The following is a 21,409-nucleotide window of genomic DNA, read 5'->3' on the forward strand; positions in this document are numbered from 1 at the left end:
TGGTACCTGCCCTAATGGGCTTAGAATTCCAGTAGGGGATGTGAGCAACAAACGAATAAATACGTAATGTAATTGAGGGTGAGAATGGAAAATGGAATTTCTCTTAGCTAAAGTGGTCAGTGAAGGTCCCTGGTATAGGACTTAAATTCCTCACATCCACCAAGTTTCCTCTGGCTTCCTGACCTTGGCACACATGGTTCTCTCTGGAATGTTCTTCCTGCTCCTTTTTGCCTGCCTTTCCTTTGGGGCTCTGGTTGAATGCCTCTTCTTCCAGGAAGCCTTCCTGGATCCTTACTCTTTGGCAGGACCAGATGGCCCTGTGTAATATGTTGTGGAAGTGCTGAGAAGAAAGTGGTGGGTCTGTCCCCCTGGATGGACCAGAGAGCCTTCATGGAGGAAGTGGTAATTGAACTGGGTTTTGAGGGATCGGTAGGAGTCTGATGGAAAGGAACATCATAATGGCCTCTCAAGGGGAAGGAATGGCAAGCACAGGAACAGAGCATGGAGACTAGGGAAGTAATGTTTACTGAGCCCCTGCTAGAAGCAGAGCTCTGTGCCAGGCCCTCCAGAGCCTTATTTCATTTGGTCCTCGGAATGTCTCCACTGGGGTGGGTCCGATTCCTCCCATTTTATAGACGAGGAGGCTCCTGGAACTAATGATGGGACTGGCTACAAATGTATGGCTGGAAGACCAGACACCTGATAAATTCTGCCCTCTACTGCCGCCACCCACATTTGCTCCAAATCTAAGCGGGCATCACATGAGGGCGCTATTTTGGTCCTCCCTGTAGTCAGCTCTACCTTGTCTGCAGGCGGGCTTGCGGACGGACAGCTGTCCCTGGGAGGGACTCCCCAAGTGCTGACGGTGGCTGATGGCCAAGCTGCCCGAGTCGCGGTGGCCAGAGCAGCCACGCAGAGACGCCAGAGTTGTGTGCCGCGACTGGCACCATCTGCTCGTTGGCGTGGCTGAGAGCCGCTTCCTGGACGCGCCCTCGCGGAAGAGCTTCCCTAGGTTGCTCCCGGTTGGTAATTTCTTTTCTCTCGGAGAGGCAGTGTGAGCTCAGGTCTTCTGAATGCGAAAGCTGACCCCACTCACTTCTGCTCACTGTTCCACTCCCTGCCTTCACTTCCTGGGCACTCGTGAGTGGGGCTGTCACAGGTAAAGCCAGAGCAGTTGACTCCAGGGCCGGAACTCCTGGATGGAGTTTCTGTCTTTCCAAAGGGTTGCTCAGAAAGCCCATTTCTTTGTCAGCCACCTGAGAGCAATAGTTCCCCTTTATGTAGCACAGCCAACACAGCTCTTCACCAAAACCTCAGGCAAGCCACTTTTAACACCCTGTGCCTCAGTTTCCTTGTCTGCAAAATGAGGATAATAATGAAGCCCCATTTTGGGGGGTAGTTGTGAGAATTCACTACATTAATATATGTGGCGTTGACAGAACAGTGCCTGGCACCTCCTGTCGTCATTATTCTCATCTGGTTTAATCTGACTTTGGTTTTCACACCGTGTGGTTGGTGCCGTTGCAGTTCCGGTTTCCAACAAGGGGAACTGCGACTCTGAGAGGTTCAAGTAGTCATGGCTGACATTTGCTAAGGGCCTGCGATGTGCCAGGCATGGGGTGAGCACTTCTCTTGCATCCATCCATCTGGTTGCTTACGGGCCCTCCCAGGGAGGTTGCATTATCATCACCGACCCCATTCTACAGAGGAAGAAATGGAGGCCCCGAATGGCTACGGTGCACGTGAGTCCCCGGGGCTCTTGTGAGCATGCGGATCCCCGTTCGGCAGGCCTCGGGTGGGGCCCGAGAGGCTCAGTGTCTGGACTCTCCCAGGCGATGCTGTACTGCTGGTCCCTGCGGAGGAATGAACCAAAGTGCCTCAGGGCAGGTGCTGGTGAGAGGTGAGGTGGGGATTTGAACTCAAGGACTCAAACCCTGAAACCCGTACTCTTTCCATCATTTGATGAGCCCTCTTTTGCTGGACATGCCCAGTTTATAAACGAGCCATAGGAGATGCTCCCAGGTGATGCTCTTAGTTAGTGCTTCCAGTTCTAAGTTTGCCTTGCCTGGCAAACCGTGGTCTAGTCAGCCAAACCGTCAGCCTTATCCTAAGGTCTGTAATTTATATAGAGTCAGTTGGTACCAGGACTGCTCCAGGAGCTTCACGAGTGTGTCGATGTGGGTTATAGTCCAGGTCCCAGTTTGCAGATGAGGAAAGCGAGTGACTTGGCAATTCCCACCCATCACCTAAGAAGGCCAAGGTTAGCCCCAAGTCCTCCTGGCTACAAAACCTGTCATCTGCGGAGTGCAGCACACTTCCTCATAGATCCTGCAGATGACTGTCACACTGTCGCTGGTTATTATCGTTGTCATCAGCATCCTTTCCTAGCGGTTAATATCAGCAAGCCGACAGTCCATTTTTCACTAGGTGAGCTCATTATTAACAGTGATCTGAGGTTAACCCTTTTCTCTATGGCGGTAAAATATATGAAACATAAAACTTACCCGTCTTAGGTGTATAGGTTAGTGGCGTTAAACATATTCACATTATTGTGCAACCATCACCACTAACCATCTCCGGAATGTTTTTCTCTTCCCTTGCTGAAACTCGGTACCCATTGAGCAGTAACTCGCCGTTCCCCTCCCCCACCCCCAGCCACTGGCAGCCACCATTCTATTTTCTGTCTCGGTGACGTTGACTACTCCAGGGATCTCACGTACGTGGAATCATACAATATGTGTCCTTTTGTGTCTGGCTTATTTCACTTAGCATAACGTCTTCAGGGTTCATCCGTGTTGTAACGAGGTTAATCCTTTTGAGATGTGAATAATCACTTCCTTGTTTAGGGTTCTAACTCTGATTTTCGTCCAGCAGGGCAGGGCACTTCTAGAAAGGCTCGATGACAACCAAAACCCCAAATAGTAAGGACATGAGCCTTGAGTTCGTTTTTACTTTCAAGGCTGAGCTGGGACAGAGGGTGGTTTGGAACCAGTACCGGGCAGGGGACCATCAGAACAACCAGCAAAAATGCCAACCCCGCCCCTTCCTCCAAAGCTGACCTGTGGGTCTGCAAAATGCCACTTTGAAAACAAAGCCCGGCCGGCTCCTTGCTGGAGAGTCAGCCTTTGTATACAGCTGGTGCTCTGTTACAGAGAGATCGTGAGGCTCAGGTGGACCCACATACTCCTGTATGTACTTGTCGCTCTTCCCTGTGACCTTCAGCAAAGCTTCGGACATCTTTGAACCTTCAGCTCTTCACTCGTAGAGCAAGGGGAAGGATTGGCATCTCTTAGGGCTCTTTCAGATCCATTCTGGGATGTGATTTTTTTTGTTTTAGGATGTTTAAAATCAATATTTCCCAAATTTCAGGTTTTCTTTCATTCTCTTCATGTATTTTGCCTTTCCCTCGTATCTTTGCTATTTTACTTATTAATATTTTTATTTAGTTCAAGCAACTGTTTAGAGTGATAACTGTTTGAAAAGGAAGCCCTAAACAGTTACCTTAAATGGAAAACCAGTATCACTTACCATGACTAGGAGATAAGGTCAAAGATAAATATAATAGAAACCAAATAGTGTTATTAAATTGTAGCTTAATCTTGGTTATCGCCACAAGCTGATCTTAGTTATTGCCACATATTTATCATATTATCTCTTTGATAATACGGAGATGCTAAAGACACAACAGTGCCCAACTGAGACCTTTTCCCAGACTTAATTGGATTAAAAGAGAATCCAGAAAGGAACGAATTTTTCATTTTGTGTTTCAAAGTTATCTAATTCTGTTATTGTTCGGCATCTAAAACTTCTCTATTTCTTCACTATTGAGAGTCCCTGGTGCTGGGATCAACTCTGTTTCAAGTATCATGAAGTTAATTAACTCTGGATTTAAAGGTGGGAGGCAAATATTTACTGAATTCCAGCTCTGTGCCATTGATGTTGTACGCATTTTACACGCTTTATGTCACTTCGTCTCCACCATGACACTGTGGGTGTAGATACTCTTCCTACCCTCATTTTACAGATGAGGAAACTGAGGTTTCTGGGAGTTTTCAGAACCAGTGGCCATTTCCCCTCTTATCAATAGCCAATAGAGGCTCCATGTGGCATTAAATCTTAGATCGAAGCCCAAGTTTGAGTAGCTCAAGGTTTGAGTGCGTGTGTGAGTGTGTGTTGATTAATACTGCTTTTCCGTTCAAGTGCCAAGAACATGGGCTAATCTAGATTTCGATTAATCTTGTGTCAGCGGCAATGACAGTTTTACTGGGAGAGGCTGATAAGCATCAGTCTGTGAGGCTGGGAGTGGGCCATAGCATAAACACACTTCTGCAGAGCGGCTGCAGAGCAGGCAGGACGGTCTCGACCCGGAGTGGGAGCTCCCAGCGTGAGTGTGTCCGTGCACGGCGGATGCCTCTCACGCACACGCATATTTGGAAGCTCCTGTGGGGCCCCAGTCCCCGCAAATGCTCCGGGGCCAGGAAGGGAATGCGTTTTCCTGTGTGCAGCCATTATTCCATTCCATGCCTCTCCTGACCGAAGGGGAACACTTCATAAAGCTTCCAACCAACTTCCTGTGAGCCAGTCAGGGGCCTTGGTAAGAAAGTGGAATTCAGGGCAATTAAGTACAATCCGAGCCCCGAGAACGCATTTTCTGAGGGCGGTTGTACGCCAGCTGCTTTCAATGACATTCCATTCATTCAGGGACGACTCACAAAATAGGCTTATTCTAGGGGCTGCATTCAAAACAGAGCCTCCGCGGCGGCGGCGTTCAGGCTGGGCTGATCTCTGGGCATGCGAATCGTCCGGCCTATTTATAAGCTTCAAATGGGAATCGGCCTGGGGAAGGGCAGGCACCTACAGGGGCTCAGCTTGCGAGGCCGGCTCAGACTGGAGTGAAATGTGCAGGTGGCCCAGGGTCAGTGTGGCGTGGTGGCTCGAAGCTTTAGAGACACAGGGGTTTACATTCCTAACTAGTTACATCTCCATAGATGAGTAACCTCATCTCACTAAACCTCAGTTTCCTCATTTGTTAAATAGCATATATATTTTTTTAAATTGTGGTATAATATCCATAACATAAAATTGACCATTTTTAGATATGTAATTTGGTGGCATAAAGTACATTTACAGTGTCGTATAGATGAGGTTTTTGATAGGGTTAGAGAATGTAAAGTGTTTAGAATAGTACCTGATAGTTAGAAGTTGTTCAATAAGTGGTAACTACGTTTATTATTATTATTATTTTGCATTATCTTGTGCTTTTCAAAATATTATGCCTTCGGCTGTGTGTAGTGTCTCATGCCTGTAATCCTAGCACTCTGGGAAGCTAAGATGGTGGATTTCTTGAGCTCAGGAGTTCAAGACCAGTCTGAGCAAGAGCAAGACACCATCTCTACTAAAAATAGAAAAATTAGCCAGGCGTGGTGGCATCGCCAGTACTCCCAGCTACTTGGGAGGCTGAGGCAGGAGGGTCATGTAAGCTTAGGAGTTTGAGGTTGCAGTGAGCTGAGATGACACCACTGCAGTCTATCCAGGGTGACAGAGTGAGACTGTCCTCCCCCCCAAAACAAACAAACAAAAACCCAACAAAAAACCCCCCAAAACAAAATATAATGCCTGGTCTAGTGACAGGTGTGGGCAGGTGCTAAGTAGTGGGTATACAAAGATACAAAGATAAGGGGAAGATGTGGAATCTGCCAACTGCCTCAGGAGACTCAGAGTGTGGCAGGGAAGGCAAATATATATATCATATATGTGTACATATACATATACACATATATGTAAAAGTGCTGCCGTAAAGGATTCTAAATAAAACACTTCAAGAAACCAAAGCAGGAGAGAATGATCCCAAGGGTTGTGCAATACAATGAAAGAAGCAAAGTTAGGTAAAAACATTTGCATGAAACTTGAAGCACCTTTGCACTCATGATCTCACCTTGATTGACTTTTTTTTGCATAGTATTCTCACGATGATCCTGTAAGCTAAAACAGGGGAAGGATCATGGATTCCCATTTTCTGGTGGGTAAACTTAGGCTCAAAGTTGCTGAGGGACCTGCTCAGTGTCACACAGATGGCTAGGGGCAGAGTTGGGGCTGAAATATGATGACTCAAAAACCCAGTGCTCTGCGTCCCTTTCATCTCGGGTCACCAGGCAGGCACAACGCTGTTCTGATCAGAGTGTGAGTGGATAGAAGGGGGGTGGTACCAGCTGCACAGCTCCGTGGGTGCAGTGTGATTGTGGCCAGGCCACAGAGGGACAATTTCTGAGTTAATTGTTGGGTACTTTAATGTTCATCAGAAACATCAAGTGGGTAATTTTGTGAATGTTATTTCTCAGGACAAGTCTAAATTGAGGTTAAAATAGAAAGTCCATTTCTATTTTGCACGATGCGTGGCGTGAACCGATCCATGGCAGACGCAGTCTGGAGTGCTCACAGGTCTCCCTGGGTCTTGCTTCTCGTTGTAGATTGCCGACTTTGGGCTGTCCAACCTGTACCAGAAGGACAAGTTCTTGCAGACGTTTTGCGGGAGCCCACTCTATGCATCTCCTGAGATCGTCAATGGGAGACCTTACCGCGGGCCAGAGGTGAGCAGGTTGCCTGGTGTGTATGGAGGAGGGAGGAGTGGGGCGGAAAAGAGGGAGGGAAGGCAAAAACTGCATCTGGGAAATGCTTAAAAATCGAAACCCAGAAAAGCAAGCAAAGAAAACTTTTCCTTATGTGATAGAAAAGCAATAATATATAAATTTGGAAAAAATCCAGAAAAGCCTAAAGGAGAAAATAAAGTTACCTGGAATCCTCCCACAAGAGACAGCCATTTAATATTTTTGTAACTTTTCTTTTAGACTTTTTTCCAGTGTAGATCTCTGCATTTCAAAAATAATTGAGATCAACTCAAAAGTAATTGAGATAAGTTAATAAAAGGCAAGATGTACATACATATATGTGTGTCACATACACATGTATATCTTTTATTAACTTAAAACTATATGGTGACATTTTCCAAATTTTTTATTAATAGTAAAAACATGACCTCTGATGACAAAGTTTTATTGATGAATATGCCATAATTTACACAATAATGTCCCTAGATTTAGACATTCAGTTTTCCCCTATCATATCAAAACAGACAAACAAAAACCTTGATACTGTAGTGAATATCTTTTTTGCATGTATTTTTTGACAGTATATGTATATGTGACTAAGGAAATACATTTTAATTCTATCTTCTAATTTATGAGAAATGTATTTCTCTACATGCCTAAAGCTTTCAGGGCCACTGTTAAGATATGCATATGAAAATGTTCTTTTGAAAATGAGTAAGTGGTGAGCAATTATTCTCTTTTAAAAAAAAATGGTTGTCTTTACAGAGAGAGTCATCCACTCAGTATCCATAAATAGCAGCTGCTCAGTGTGTTGAAATGTTTTCTTCCAAATATTTATCTGTTTGAGAGTGTTTGGGGGCAGGGCTGGAGGATGCAGAGAAGGATGCCAAGACTCTGTGTCAATTACAATGAGGAGAAAGTTTTTTAAAAATAAGAATAAAAGGGAGGAGCATAGGACTCGATTTACAAAATTGGAGAAACTCAACACTATTCATTTCTTGCAGACAATGAATGCTTCTTTGATCTTTGATGGCCTGTTTCTGAGGTTCCAAGCTGGCAGCCTGTGATCTGGCCAGCAAACTTGCTTTATTTGGCCAAATTAGTCTTTATATAAAAAAAAATTTGAACAAACATTTAATGATTGGGAGATTTCACATAGAAGTCTTAGAGACCCAAAGGATCTAGCAGTGCTCATCTACATTACCGCATGGCAGGAGTTAGCCAAGGAGAGGTTGGTGCCTAAGACGGCTGAGTGCACTCCACAGCTTGTCTCCATCCACAGCACTCCATGTTGGACCCCAATTTCTTTCTTGCCTTATTTATGTCTGTTGTTTGCCTGGCTCTTGTAAGATTTGAGTTTGCAACCCCTGATCCATTTGAAGAAAGTGCAAGAGGGCATTGATTTCTGGATTGGGAATGAAGATCCCTGTATCCCAGTTTTACCTCCATTGCTGGGGCAGGGCCTCTGGAGAAACCATTTAGCTTCCTTGAGCCTCAGTTTTCTCATCTGCCAAATGGGTCTGGAAATCATCCAGGCCCTAGCTGCTTCACAAAAATTATAGTGAGGATCCAAGAAGACAGTCTGTTTAAGAAAGTTCTTTAATAGGCTGGGATTTCTGGCCTCTGTTCAAAATGGAAAGGCCAGTCTCAGTAGCAGGCCCCAGCTGCGTGGCTATCAGTTGTCAGTCTTTGGTGGCAACCTGTCTACCAGGTGCTGCATTCAGTTCCTGGGGGGCTTCGAGGGCGGCTGCTGGCAGGCTGAGATGCAGCTGGTTTGGAAGGCATCTGGGGCATCTGCCTACCGGCTCCTATGTGTCCTGTCTCTCTGCTCCAGGTGGACAGCTGGGCCCTGGGCGTGTTGCTTTACACTCTCGTTTATGGAACGATGCCCTTCGATGGTTTCGATCACAAAAACCTCATCCGGCAGATCAGCAGCGGAGAGTACCGGGAGCCCACGCAGCCCTCAGGTGCGTGCCCTGCGGAGGGTCAGAGGTTGAGGGGAGAGTAATCGGCTTACACCACTTACACTTTCTGCTTTCGTTTTAATATGTCTGTAAGGAATCTTCTGGTTTTCAAATGCTTTGTGCTTGCCAGAAAAGTCATCCTTGGCAAAGCTGGCTTGCTAGGCCTCTTTACTCAAAACTTCTCAAATGGAGTTTTCAGAGGACGTGTTCTAGGAGTCCAGTTTGCTTGCCACGTGAACCTGGGCATGCCACTTAATCTCTTTGGATTTAGTTTCTCCACCATAAATTAAAATATTGGGGAAGGTATTATATGGAGTTCTTTCCAGTCCATGTAGACATATAAACCACCGTCCCTGGACCGCAGGTGCCTAGGGGGTGGCGACTGCTCCATCTTTTGCTGCTCTGTCCCCTGACCTGGGGTATGGCTCCCAGCCTCTGTTTTATTACCCACTGCTGTGTAACAGCTCTATCCCATTCCCCCAAACAAACTCAAGTGTTTTAAACAGCCATGTAATCTTATCTCTGGATTCTGTGGGTTGGGAAAGGCTTTTATGGCCTTCTTTGAAATTCCTCCTACAGTTAAAGTTGCAATCAGATACCACCAAGGCCACTGTGAGGGCTGAATGTGGGACACCTTGGGGCTATTCTGTGTGGGCACGCCCTCTTTGAGGTGCTTCCCGCAACTTCTGTTTCCAGGACAGAGGCTGGACTTCTTCCATGGCAGCTCAGGGCTCTAAGGAGGAGAAGAAGCCACTAGGCTTTCTTTATGTGTCTGTGCTTGCAAGATAGATATTGTCACTTGTGCCATATTCTGCTGGCCAAAGCAACCAAGGTCACAAGCTCCATCTCTTGATGTCCAGGAGTATTATCCTGGACAGAGAGTGTGGACAGGTGGCCATCTTTGGTCATTTTTGTTAACAAATGAAGTTAACACAGGTACTTCATTTATATACATATTATCTATATGTGTATATACATATATACACAGTTGATTCTAATTATTTGCTGTAGTTTTTGTTCTATAAAGTTGCTGCAAATACTGAGTTAGTGAATACTGAACCGTTTCTTCTAGGGAAAACACAGGGTTACGTTCCTGAGAGCCTCTGGTTGCAATATTTTTGTCAACTGATCAATATATAACGTTGTTTTATGTATGTTTCTGTTTAAAGACACCTTATGTAATATGTATTGTTGATCCATTACCATCAAACTCATTGGCCAACAGCGCTGTAGCTCATGCCTGAGCAAAGCTAGATGTGACACACACGTCTTCTCCATAAGGCATGTCACAGCCCTCCTGTGTTTAGGAACACGAGACAGTACTTCAGCACGCTTTGGGGAGACCAATTTAAATAGTAGAATCATCAAAAAAAAGTCCAAAAATGTGAAAAACATGGCACTAAATAGACTGAGAAAAGGACATTTGATAATCGTATGAGAGCAAGAAGGCAGAGTGTTGCTTTGTTTGACCTCAGCTGTGAATACATGTGCGTGTTGGGGTGACTCAAAGTTTTTGCTGCTCTGTGCATGGACGAAAATGACTGCAAAAGAGCTGAGAGTATTGATTTTGGGGTTACAAATAAATTTTAATGAGTAGGCAAATTTGCAAATATAGAATCTGTGGATGAGGATAACTGTTGTATATGTGTATATATATAGATAGATGTGCATCTATCTATATATATATTTTCAATAAGCCAGCATATTCTTTTTGGGAAATTTTCGGGTGACCTCTATATTGGTCTTATTGCCTTGCCATCTAGCTGGTGCCAATGCAATTTCTGACACATTGTAGGGGTTCAAGAAATATTTATTGAGTGACCAAATGATCATCTTGTTACTTTCCAGGGGTGTAGCTCACCCCATTCCCCATCGCCAGGCCTTTGCCAGCTACTCATTAGCCTACATAAGTAGCTGAGCAGAGGGGCAGCTTCCTAGGATATAATTCACCCCAATTTGGGAAAGAACAATTTGATCCTAAAAGTCAGTTTTTAAGCTGCAAAAGTCAGTCGCTCGGTTCCTCTGGTCTCCTCAAGGCTTTCCCCTAATTCTCAGCAAGCAGAGATTTGCAAGTGGGATTTTTCAGACAGGCTGTGAAGACATGGCAGATAGAGATCAGCTCTCTGATCTGACAGCTCAGTAAGATCCAGCCTATGTCAGAGAGGAGAGGAGGTGAGCTCACTGGGTGTGGGTCCCAGAGCCTGGCAGGGACCTTGGCGTGAGGCCGGCTTTGGAGAAAGCCGCCCTCACTGCCCAGGTGTGCCAGGTAAGTGCCTCCACTTCATCCTCTGTCTTCAGACACGCTTTCCCAGGGACCTCAAGCACTGCGTGTTCGTACAAGCCTACCTTTGGAGGAACAAAGAGAGCCATGGTGATCTACACCTGTTTTCCCTTTTGGTAAAATGGTATCCACCAAAGGAACTGGTGTGACCCTGCTTGGAGCTGGGTCTGGGTTCTTTCTTGGTGACCGGGCCTCCCACATTGAGTAAAGATCTGAGATGATAGACAGCTCAGTAGCTCCATGACGTTCCTCCACTCCGTGGGAAAACATGCCAGGAGGAGGTGGTGCACGGGCCTGTGGTTCCAAGTCCTGAGTGCACACTCTGAAAGGCGTTGGCTTCCTGCTGCTTAGTGTGGCTGGACCAGGGCTCCAAATGCATTTTTCCTGAAGTGAGTGTGTTCCTTTGGCCGCGTCTGCAGGGTCACCCCGTCACAAAGCCGAAAGCCCCCGCAGAACGAGTGCCTGATTCCTTTTGTCTCTCGTCCCCCAGATGCTCGAGGACTCATTCGGTGGATGCTGATGGTGAACCCCGACCGCCGGGCCACCGTCGAGGACATTGCCAACCACTGGTGGGTGAACTGGGGCTACAAGAGCAGCGTCTGCGACTGCGACGCCCTGCACGACTCCGAGTCCCCGCTCCTGGCCCGGATCATCGACTGGCACCACCGTTCCACGGGGCTGCAGGCTGAGGCTGAAGCCAAAATGAAGGGCCTGGCCAAACCCGGGGCCTCTGAGGTCATGCTGGAGCGGCAGCGGTCGCTGAAGAAGTCCAAGAAGGAGAACGACTTTGCCCAGCCCGGCCAGGACTCGGTGCCCGAAAGCCCATCCAAGGTGAGCTCCAAGAGGCCCAAGGGCATCCTGAAGAAGCGGAGCAACAGCGAGCATCGCTCTCACAGCACCGGCTTCATCGAAGGCGTCGTGGGGCCCGCCCTGCCCTCTGCTTTCAAGCTGGAGCAGGACTTGTGCCGGGCGGGCGTTCCCCTCGCCAGCTCCCCCGAGGCAGAGGCGCCGGGGAAACTCAGCCCCAAACAGTCGGCCACGATGCCCAAGAAGGGCATCTTGAAAAAGACCCAGCAGAGAGAATCGGGTTACTACTCGTCCCCGGAGCGCAGCGAGTCCTCGGAGCTGCTGGACGGCGACGGCGTGGTGGGCAGCGGCCTGCCTTCTCCCAGCCCCCCGGCCCCGGCGCGCGCGGCGGCCCACAGCCTCTCCTGCCGGCGGAAGGGCATCCTGAAGCACAGCAGCAAGTACTCGGTGGGCGCCACGGACCCGGCCCTCGCCAGCCCCGACGTGCCCACACTGGAATCCTTGTCGGAGCCCGGCGTCCCCGCCGAAGGCCTCTCCCGGAGCTACAGCCGTCCTTCCAGCGTCATCAGCGACGACAGCGTCCTGTCCAGCGACTCTTTCGACTTGCTGGACATGCAGGAGAACCGTCCTGCCCGCCAGCGCATCCGCAGCTGCGTCTCCGCGGAGAACTTCCTCCAGATCCAGGACTTTGAGGGGCTCCAGAACCGGCCCCGGCCCCAGTACCTGAAGCGGTACCGGAACCGGCTGGCAGACAGCAGCTTCTCCCTCCTCACGGACATGGACGACGTGACTCAGGTCTACAAGCAGGCGCTGGAGATCTGCAGCAAGCTCAACTAGCGTGCCAGGGCGCGGGGCAGCGGGGGTACGAGGGAGGATGGGGGGCAAGACTGGGGCTCACGGGCCAGCGACCTCTTTGCTGGCCGTGATAACAGACTGAAAAAGGATTGGCACCATCTCGCTTGCAGCCTTGAGCCTGCGCCCAAAAGGGAGAAGTGGGCTCTCTGCTAGAGCAACCCACTGCCAGGCAGAATTTGGATCCTAAATGGCATTTGCCTTATGGCACCTCCTAGAGGACCAGCTGTCCAGGGAAGGTGGTGTTGACCAGCACTTGGTGGTGAGGCAGCGTATGGGGAGAGAGCATTTCCCTAGACATCCTCCAGATGCTTCTGGAAGAGGGGCAGGAGAGACTGGGGCCATCTGCTTTGGGTTTGCCCAGAGAGCTTGCTCCTTTTCTCCTCATGTTCACAAGGTTGGTCTGACTGCATGGGCTGACAAGGAGATTTCAGCAACCTGAGCTTGAATCCATGATCGATTGATAGTGGCTGCCAGCTGTGCTGGTCTGAGTAGCCCAGGCATAGCAGGAAGGAGTGCTGTGATCGACTAGCAATGGCTGCCATGGGAATGGGAAGGGAGGCAGTAGCACTAATGCCATGTACTTGTCATCCTTGACCTAGCCTTGGGAAATAGGTTAAAGCATCCTGTGGGATCTGTGTTAACTCTTTCATGCCACTAGTGAGGCATTTGTTGATTTGTTACTCCACCTTGAATGGAAGACAGGGCATTGGTCAGAGAGAGAATACTCTGAAATTTGCTAAGGACATAGAGCCAGCCATGGTGATTTTTCAGCTCCTTGCTGTTTGTCTCCTCTTTCCTGATGACTGCCTTGCTCTTTATCATAACCTCTCCAGGGTGGACGGGGAAGCTATGATGGTGTCAGAGGTCAAAACTATTGTGTATGATAGAGCATGAGACCCTCCGTGGTCTTTGCACAGATGAATGGAAGTTGATGTCTTTAGTGTCTCAATATTAACTGGAATGCTCCCTTTTGGGTTCTCACTTGCATAAATTGCTTTGGATTGGATGTGACGCTGTCCACAGTCTCCAAAGGATTACCTAGCTCAACCACTGGCCCTGTTCACTAATAGCAGATGGTTTCCCTGTCCACCTAGTGTAGAATCCTCAAAGGTGGACAGGTTTGCTTCTAGGGAGTTAGTGTGTAGGTGGGATATTAGGATGAGGAAAGGAAAGTCAAAGAGAAGGTGCTCCCCCCCTCCCCTAATCCAGGATTCTCTGTCACTCACAGTTTTGAACTTTGACTTGAACTCCTGGGCTTGGGGGAAAAGGAAAGTCCCATTGATTTAAATGAATAAGGTGTGGAAAGAGTAGTGTGGGTTGGGAATGAAGCATATGGGAGAGGGAACATTTCCTTAGAAGTCATCCAGATGGTTCTGAAGGAGGCGGAAAATAGGTGTGGCAGGACTCTTAAGTAAAAATACTAGGTATGTAATTTGTAAACACCCAGATTATAAGTGACAAGATGTCACCCCCGCAGTGGGACATCTTCAGGAGACTAGGCTTGGAATCACTGGTCTTGTTGGTATGGTTCAGATTCCAATGACCTAGGCACATTGAAATGCTTATTTCAAAGTGGCAACCTCTGAGAGCCACACAGATAGATAGGAGGAAGGGTCTCGGTGATATCTTTGGAGAAACCAACCAACAGTATTTTATGGGGAGATGAGAAAGGATTCAGCTTGCAGCACTAAGAATGTTAATTGAACGACATTGCCCTTTCCTTAAGGAGACAGTTCCGTTTCTGCCCCTGATACCGGCGCTGGTGTTCTGGCTTGTGCATTCCTTCAGGTTACGCTGAGCAGTGTATTATGGGAAGCTGCCCAGCTTCCTTTCATTCAATTCCACCTCCTTCCTGAACTCCACTAGAGGTTAAAAGGGAAAAAAAAAAAAATAAAATCTGTAGATAGCAAACTGTGTGTAAGGGGCGTGGGTGCATGGAGGGAAGCCTGCAGCCTCCGGGCTCCCCTACTCCCTGCCTCATTTTATGCAATCTTTCCCGAACGGCCTGTGCTGCCACGCTGCTGGCCCCTCATGTGTGGCAGCTGGCCACGTCAGTAGCTGTCAGTCTGACTTAGGTCCAACACCTGCCTACTGGTTGATGTGTTCTTTCCTTTTGCCAGTGACTGAGTCTGTTTAGTATTTTCCATTATTCTAATTGTTGGGAAGACGTGATACTGTTAAGGAAAATCATTCTACTCCCTTCTCCCTGCCCCCGAACACTTGGATGTTCTTTTGTCAATTAACTTGGACAGTGGATTGCGGCAGAGGAAGCCCTCCACGCGGAGGCAGAGACTGAGTTAAGTCTCAGGCGGCCTTTGGCACCTGCCTTGTTTTGGGAGCCATCAGTGAGCATGGAGGGGCGGATTAGCTGGTCTCTTAGGCCCTGCTCAGTCCTGACACTCTGCTGACATCCTCTGACTCTAGATGTGATGTTGACTGTCCTTTCAAGGAAAAACTTGCAATAGAGGGAAAAGCCCTGAAAGGAGCTCCCCTGCTTCACAATTAAGTCCTATCATCCCAGTCATCTGCTTCCATGGAATTACAAGTGGGAAACACTTGTGTGGCCTGGTGGACAGAGCAGGAGATTCGATGTCAGCTGGTCCTCTTCCTTGCTTCGGTGGGCCTTTCTGCGTCTTAGTTTACACATCTGCCGAAGGGGTAGAATTATACTCCTTTTTACAGGTAAATTTCAAGGCACGATCAGTTTTCAGGAAGTGCTTCAAGACCCCAGGTGAAATGAAAAGGTTAAGTACCCTCTGGATTTCCATCCCTGTTACCAGGTGCTGCTTCTTCAGATGATAGGGGGGCACTTTCCAGGGTGAAATTCAGGCAAGTTTTGCCCAGGCCTGCTGTCTTGAGTACAAATGTGAATGATCGACTGACTGCTTGTTGCCAAACTGGAAATGTTCTGTAGGGATTTACTGGCATGGTATCATTCCTAGAAAAAAAAAAAAGAGAGAGAAACTTGACTGCACATTTTTTTTTTTTAAATCCGTGTTGTGACTTTTATTTAATTTCTATTTTTTGTTTTTGGTAATACAAAGTTGACTTTTTTATTTGAATTTGTCTTTTTTTATTTATTGGTCTGAAAGGCATTTCAAAGGTATTATAATAATATATTGGTGTAATTTAATTGGTGCAACATGCTTTATGGCTCCAGTCAAAATTGGTTTTCGCTCATTTGATTGGTTTGAGCCCAGAACAGCCTACAGGGAAAAAAAAAAAGCTGGATAACCACCCAAAGTGTTTGTATTTTCATTGGAAACTGACTTTTGTTTTCATTTTGTTTTTTGTTTCTGTTTTTATTTTTAAATTAAATAAATTGCAATGAACTGAACAGAGACCTTGCTTCTTTATTTGGTGGTTTTTCTTAGTCAAGTAAGTGACAGAATGAGTGTAAGTAACCGAGACCACCTAACCTAGCTTAAACACAAAGGGGAAATTATTCAAAGTTCTCGGAAGATGAAATGCAACTTTCAATGCAGCTGGAACCAAGACGTGGAGAAGCGGAATCCGAGAGGGCTGGGTACCCTGTGTTCTGCTCCTCTCTGGACACCAGCTTTCTTCTTCTCCCTTCTTAGCCTAACCTCCCTGGTTGTGGGATGCACTTTGGTTTACCCCATAGCTTCCAAATTTACATGTTCTCAGTTCTGGTTTCCAGAAGGACTACAGACCACATTCCTTTAGTCTGGACGGGAGACCTCATGAAAGGCTAACACTCAGCCACACTCTCTCCCCATACTCCAGCTTCCGCTGTCTGGCCCCCTCCAGGGCCCTCGACACTATCCCAGAGGCAGACAGACTGTCAACCTGATTCAGATTAAAGGGAAGCTAATATCAATGGGCCATTATTTCCTAATGGGGAAGGCCACTGCTCTGCCTATAATAAAATAGGATTTTGAGTCTCATTTTGCTACTGTTCCTTGTGCAAACAGACCCTCCAGAAAGCTCTTGGAAAGAAGGATGTATAACTACGGTAAGATTGAAGAGTTCCCAGATCCTGGCCATAACCTCAAAGGACACCAAACTCTACCCTACTGTCAAACAGAGAGAGTCATGCTCTGCATTGAATAGTAGTACTATAGTAGGATCCAGGCAAGAAAATTCTGACTTTCCAAAGAAATTACAAATTACACTGTTATTCTGATCTACTGGAAGAACATATGATGTAGCATTGTCACATTTAGCAAATAAAACTGTAGGGTGCACAGTTAAATTTGAATAGACAATAGTAATCCATTGTTCAGATAAGCAATGGATAATATTTTAGTATGAGTATGTCCCAGGCAATATTTGAGTCATGCTTATACTAAAAAGAAAAAATCATTATTTATCTGAAATTCAAATTTACCTGGGCAGACTGTGTTTTATCTTGTAACCTAATCTGATGGGGCTTAATTGGCCAAATTGAACAGGTGTTGGGTACAGTAGGGGGTTGGGGAATGGATACTTAAAATTGGAAGCTGCCAAATTAGAGCATGTTGGTGCCTCTCAAGCTGGGCTGAGGGAGAAAGAATTCCAATTCCAGTATTTATTTGATAATTGGTATTGAGTCAAATTGCTACACCTTTTTGGGCCTCAGTTTTCTTATCTGTCTGATGGGTATAGTAATTGCTTTCTTAACCAACTCTTAACAGCATGATGAAGAAGGAATGAAAGAAATTCTATGAAGTTACTTTGAGTGTAAAACTCAATTGAATGGGAAACAATAGACCTTTTCTTAAAGGGCAATATTCACTGACTTTTAGAATAGGATATTAAAAGGCAATCTGCCTGGCCTGTAGGCTCCTAATTCTTGCTACAGTCCTTGCCACCAGTAGCAAATGGGCAGTCATTTGTAGAGTAAAGGACTAAGAGAAAGTTTGCTTAAGGAGGCTTTTTGGAAAGACATATGAATAATTCTGCATCCAGGTAGAGAGAATGGCCCTTCTTGACCTAGAGGCTGGACCATATGTGAAATATGAAGGGTAGTGAGGAAATGGGGTGACTGGAGTGGCAACATCGACATGTTGCCAACTGTTGATGGGTCAACAGGCAGTGGTCATTTTAAGGAGGAAAAGTGAGAACTAGCACCGAGCTTCTACATCATGCCCACTGCATCCCTATTCAGTGGCAAGTGGCAGAATCCACTCACACCATGTTAAGTGCCAAGATGAATGTATTGCTTCACAGACCTGATAAGCCTGTAGTTGTGTCTTAGGCACAATTAGATCCAAGGGTTCGAGGGGTGTCATTGACCTTTTATTGCACTCACTGTCACTGGACGAGGGCTTCATTCTTAGGCAGGCTCTGCACATGGCAGCAGAATAGCTCCTGGCAGTAGCAGGGTTACAAGGTCCTTTCAGTGTGTGATCCTAGAGTTAGGTTCTTGCTATTGTGTGATTGGCTTTGCTTGGGTCATGTGTCTCCTTCTGGCCTATCACAGAGTCCAGGTGGAGAAGTGCTCTGATTGGCCAGCCTGGATCATGGGACTGCCCTTGTGGTATACTTGATTGACAGCTCCTTCAGAATCACACAGAATGTGGGAGTTCAGCTCCCCCAAAGAAAGGGATGCAGAGCTCGTGAAAAGTAACCCATGTTGGTTATATCTTTTCGGCCTCAATTTCCTTATCCATAAAATAGCATTAAGTATCAGAGTTATTGTAAAAATTAAATGAAATGAAGTAGCTAACACAGTGCCTGGCACATAGTAAAGTTTTAATTTATGAGGGCTGTCCAGCTATATAAACTGTTCTCATTATATTAACAGTGGCTGGATACTTTCCGGACAGCTCTCATATACTGATAATCTCCATGATGACAACAGTAGTAATACTATAGAGAGGAGATACATTTGTTAGGAAGATTTTGGCTGGAAAAATCAGCTATAATATCAGAAAATTCAGCTGAAACTGGCTTGAACTCTACAGGGGCTTTATTAGTTCATGTATCTGGAATTCTAAATGTTGGGCGGGTTTCATGGTTACTTAGGTCTAGTAGGAGAAATGGGCAGTAAACAAGTAAAATATAACCCCTTCCCCCAAATTGCATGTAGTAATAAGTGCCATGAAGTAAATGGATAGGGAGCAGAGACAGGGAATTAAGGGAGGGATCCTGCCTATAGAAAGAGCAGTGAGGGGAGGTGTCTCTGAAGAGGTGACCTTGGAGCAGAGATCTGACCATGAAACACCAGCCGTATGAAGGGTGAGCATTCCAGGTAGAAGGTACAGTGTATAAAAAGGCCCTGGGGTCTTCAAAACAGAGGTTTACAGAGTTAATTTCTGGTCCAGTGGCACAGGACAACCATGGTCCAGGGAGTGTGGTGTTTGGTTAGACATGTGTGGCCACATTCTAACAGGGACTGGCTGTGATCACTTATGACTTTGTGTACCAAAGGCTGCTTCCTTCAACAGGTGGTCCCCAGACGAGACACATATGCAATTTTAAATAAGACTATGTGCCCACTGCAGAAATTCATTGCCATCTTATTGAAATTTATGGAGAGGATGTTTCTAATTCACAGAATCATGCAAAGTTTGGGGCATGGAAGTGGAACAGCAGTGATGCTCTGTGAAGACCAGAAAGTGCAGACAAAGGGTTTTGCGTCACAAGCCCTGCCTTGTGCTGGCACAACTTTTTGGTTCTAATAGGAGAGTGTGTGGGAAATTTGCAAACAATTTGGTTGTGAAATTGTGACAATTATTTTCCTCCCGATGAAAAATTTACACTGCCCATCTCTACCCAACTGGGAATATCCATTGTATCTCGACCAGCTGGTTCCCCGTCCATTCCCTGGGCCCCTGCACTAATTTTCATTTGTGAATTAGTCTGGACAGGCCATGTAATGCTGAAGTAACAAACAAACCCTGAAATGTCAGGGGCTCAATCTAGTAAACAGTGATTTCTTACTCTTACCACATCCAATGCAGGTTGGGTGGTTCTCCTTTCATGTTGTCTCCAAGCAGGCACGTGGAGATCTGAGCTGCTTCTGTCTTGTGCTTCTGCCATCTTGGGGCTCTTCATTTCTAGCTGTGCAAATGAGGGAGATGGCACAAGTCAGAACCTCTGAAAGATCAGCCCTGGAATTGGTGTATGTCATTTGTGCCCACCTCCCACTGGCCAGAACTCATCAGTCACCTGACCCCAGCCTAACTTCATGGATAGTTTTCAAGTCTATAGTATTCAAAATGTGGAAAGTGAAATGGAATCAGATGAACTTAATAATGTTTCTGTCAAAGCTTATTTTTGCCTCCCATGGGGAGCCCCCAGCATAAAGATTCAAATAATTATTGTTAATATTAACCAAGTGCTTACTGATCAGCAGTCTGTGCACCTACTCTGTACATGCCTCATCTTTTTGAAGGCTCCTCAAAGTCCCTTATATCCATTTACAGACGAGGAGACAGTTTTGGAAAAGGGCGGTAACTCACCCAAGTCACCCAACAGTTAAATGTGGGGCTGGATTCATCTATGGGCCTGGGTGACTGACTTCCAAGCCCAAGCTCTTAGTAGCTCTATTGGGCATCTGGGATGATCCTTCTGCGACTCATTCTCTTTGATCATAAGCCCCAGCCTGTCGCCATCCCTGTTCGTGTAAATAGCATTTTCCTGCAAGAGCTGAACAGAGATCATCTGGTACAAAGACCACTGTCCAAGTCAATGCATTCTGCACACATACATAGAGAAGACAGCTCCTAATACCCCACTGGTGTCAAGTTCTCAAAGATCCAGTCTCAACAGATGGAATTAATAGAATGATTTGGTTTCTTAACTCCTCTACAGTGGAATGGGATGGAGGACTTAGTCTTTGTTCCATCCTGACACATGCAGTGGCTTAGAACTCAGTAGAAGGGATAGCAAGCCTTCCACGGCGGGGTACCTCCTGTCCAAAGCTATGCACACACACATTCCAGCAGGGCTTCACAAGCTGTTTCCTGTGCTGTTGCGCCTCAGGGGACCCTTTGAAGGGACTAGGAGCTCAAAGCAACCTGCTTAGAGCCATGTGGAAACACAGGATGCCAGGCTGGGCTGCACGGACCTGCCAGGGGTCAGGTACCGCAACAGCAACTTCCATTACACAGAAATCAGGGCATCACCATGTCTTCAAAGCCTAGAGCAGGTTGATGACAAAAGGTATGGACCCAAATTGGACTTCTAGAGGAACACCTCACTGTCAGCAAAACTAAGGGTGGGGAGTGGTTCATTTTGGAGGCAGCTGGAGAAAAGGGACTCCAAAAAATAGCCAACTTGAGAATGTTCTGCATATTGGAATTTGTGAATCACTGAAGCTGAAAAGCATCTGATTCAGCACTGCCTAGGGCATTCCAGAAGCTTCAGCCATTAGGCTTTGGAGCCCAGACAAAAGCATATGTGCAAAGCAGAAAACCAGACAGACCTCTGAACCTGTCCTGCTGGTCAGCACCAAAGAGGCATGGACCCAACCGTGCCTCTTTGGTGCTGACCAGCAGGACAGGTTCTGAGGTCTTCATCTGGCAGATGGTCCCTGGAACTGGGCCCTGCTTAAACTGGCTTCTCATAAACATATATAGCTGGGACCATAATGATGACATGAAGAGACATGGAGGGCTGGGGAAAATTGCCTGCCTTCTTAGAGAAACAATCTGCAGTCACCTGCTCAGGTCCTTCGGGGATCTGGAATGGTGGGATCATAGTGGCCATGAGGCCATGCTGGAGCTAATAAGAGTGTTCCATGTTGAGAAGAGGATTCCAAAGTAAAGGGACAGATTGAAAAGGTAAGTCATCCTCCAAGTTTCAAGTGCTGTCACAGCACTTCAGTGCTTTCACTACTTTCACCTGAGGCCCTTCCTGTCCTTGCATCTTCCATTCTGGCTGATCTACTCATGATCCCGCTGCACACCCAATGCCAATCACATTGCTCAGGGCCAAAGTCCTGGACC

General features: G+C 46.7%; 1 protein-coding gene across 2 annotated transcripts in view; it reads left to right on the plus strand.

The window, feature by feature from the left end:
• NUAK1 (NUAK family kinase 1) overlaps positions 1-20,198 on the plus strand; it is a 75,806-nt gene extending 55,608 nt beyond the window's left edge. The window contains exons 5-7 of one of the 2 annotated variants that reach the window (XM_012772754.2): positions 6,468-6,587; positions 8,440-8,572; positions 11,341-20,197. In XM_012772754.2, the coding sequence (XP_012628208.1) occupies positions 6,468-6,587; positions 8,440-8,572; positions 11,341-12,494 (1,407 nt within the window). In that variant the 3' untranslated portion in view covers positions 12,495-20,197. Of the gene's footprint in view, positions 1-6,467; positions 6,588-8,439; positions 8,573-11,340 lie in introns of both variants that reach the window. The other variant, XM_020287879.2, reaches the window with a different exon arrangement.
• The last annotated feature ends 1,211 nt before the right edge of the window (positions 20,199-21,409 follow it).

Source organism: Microcebus murinus, chromosome 10 (assembly GCF_040939455.1).
Source record: "Microcebus murinus isolate Inina chromosome 10, M.murinus_Inina_mat1.0, whole genome shotgun sequence".
NCBI classification, from domain to species: Eukaryota; Metazoa; Chordata; class Mammalia; order Primates; family Cheirogaleidae; genus Microcebus; species Microcebus murinus.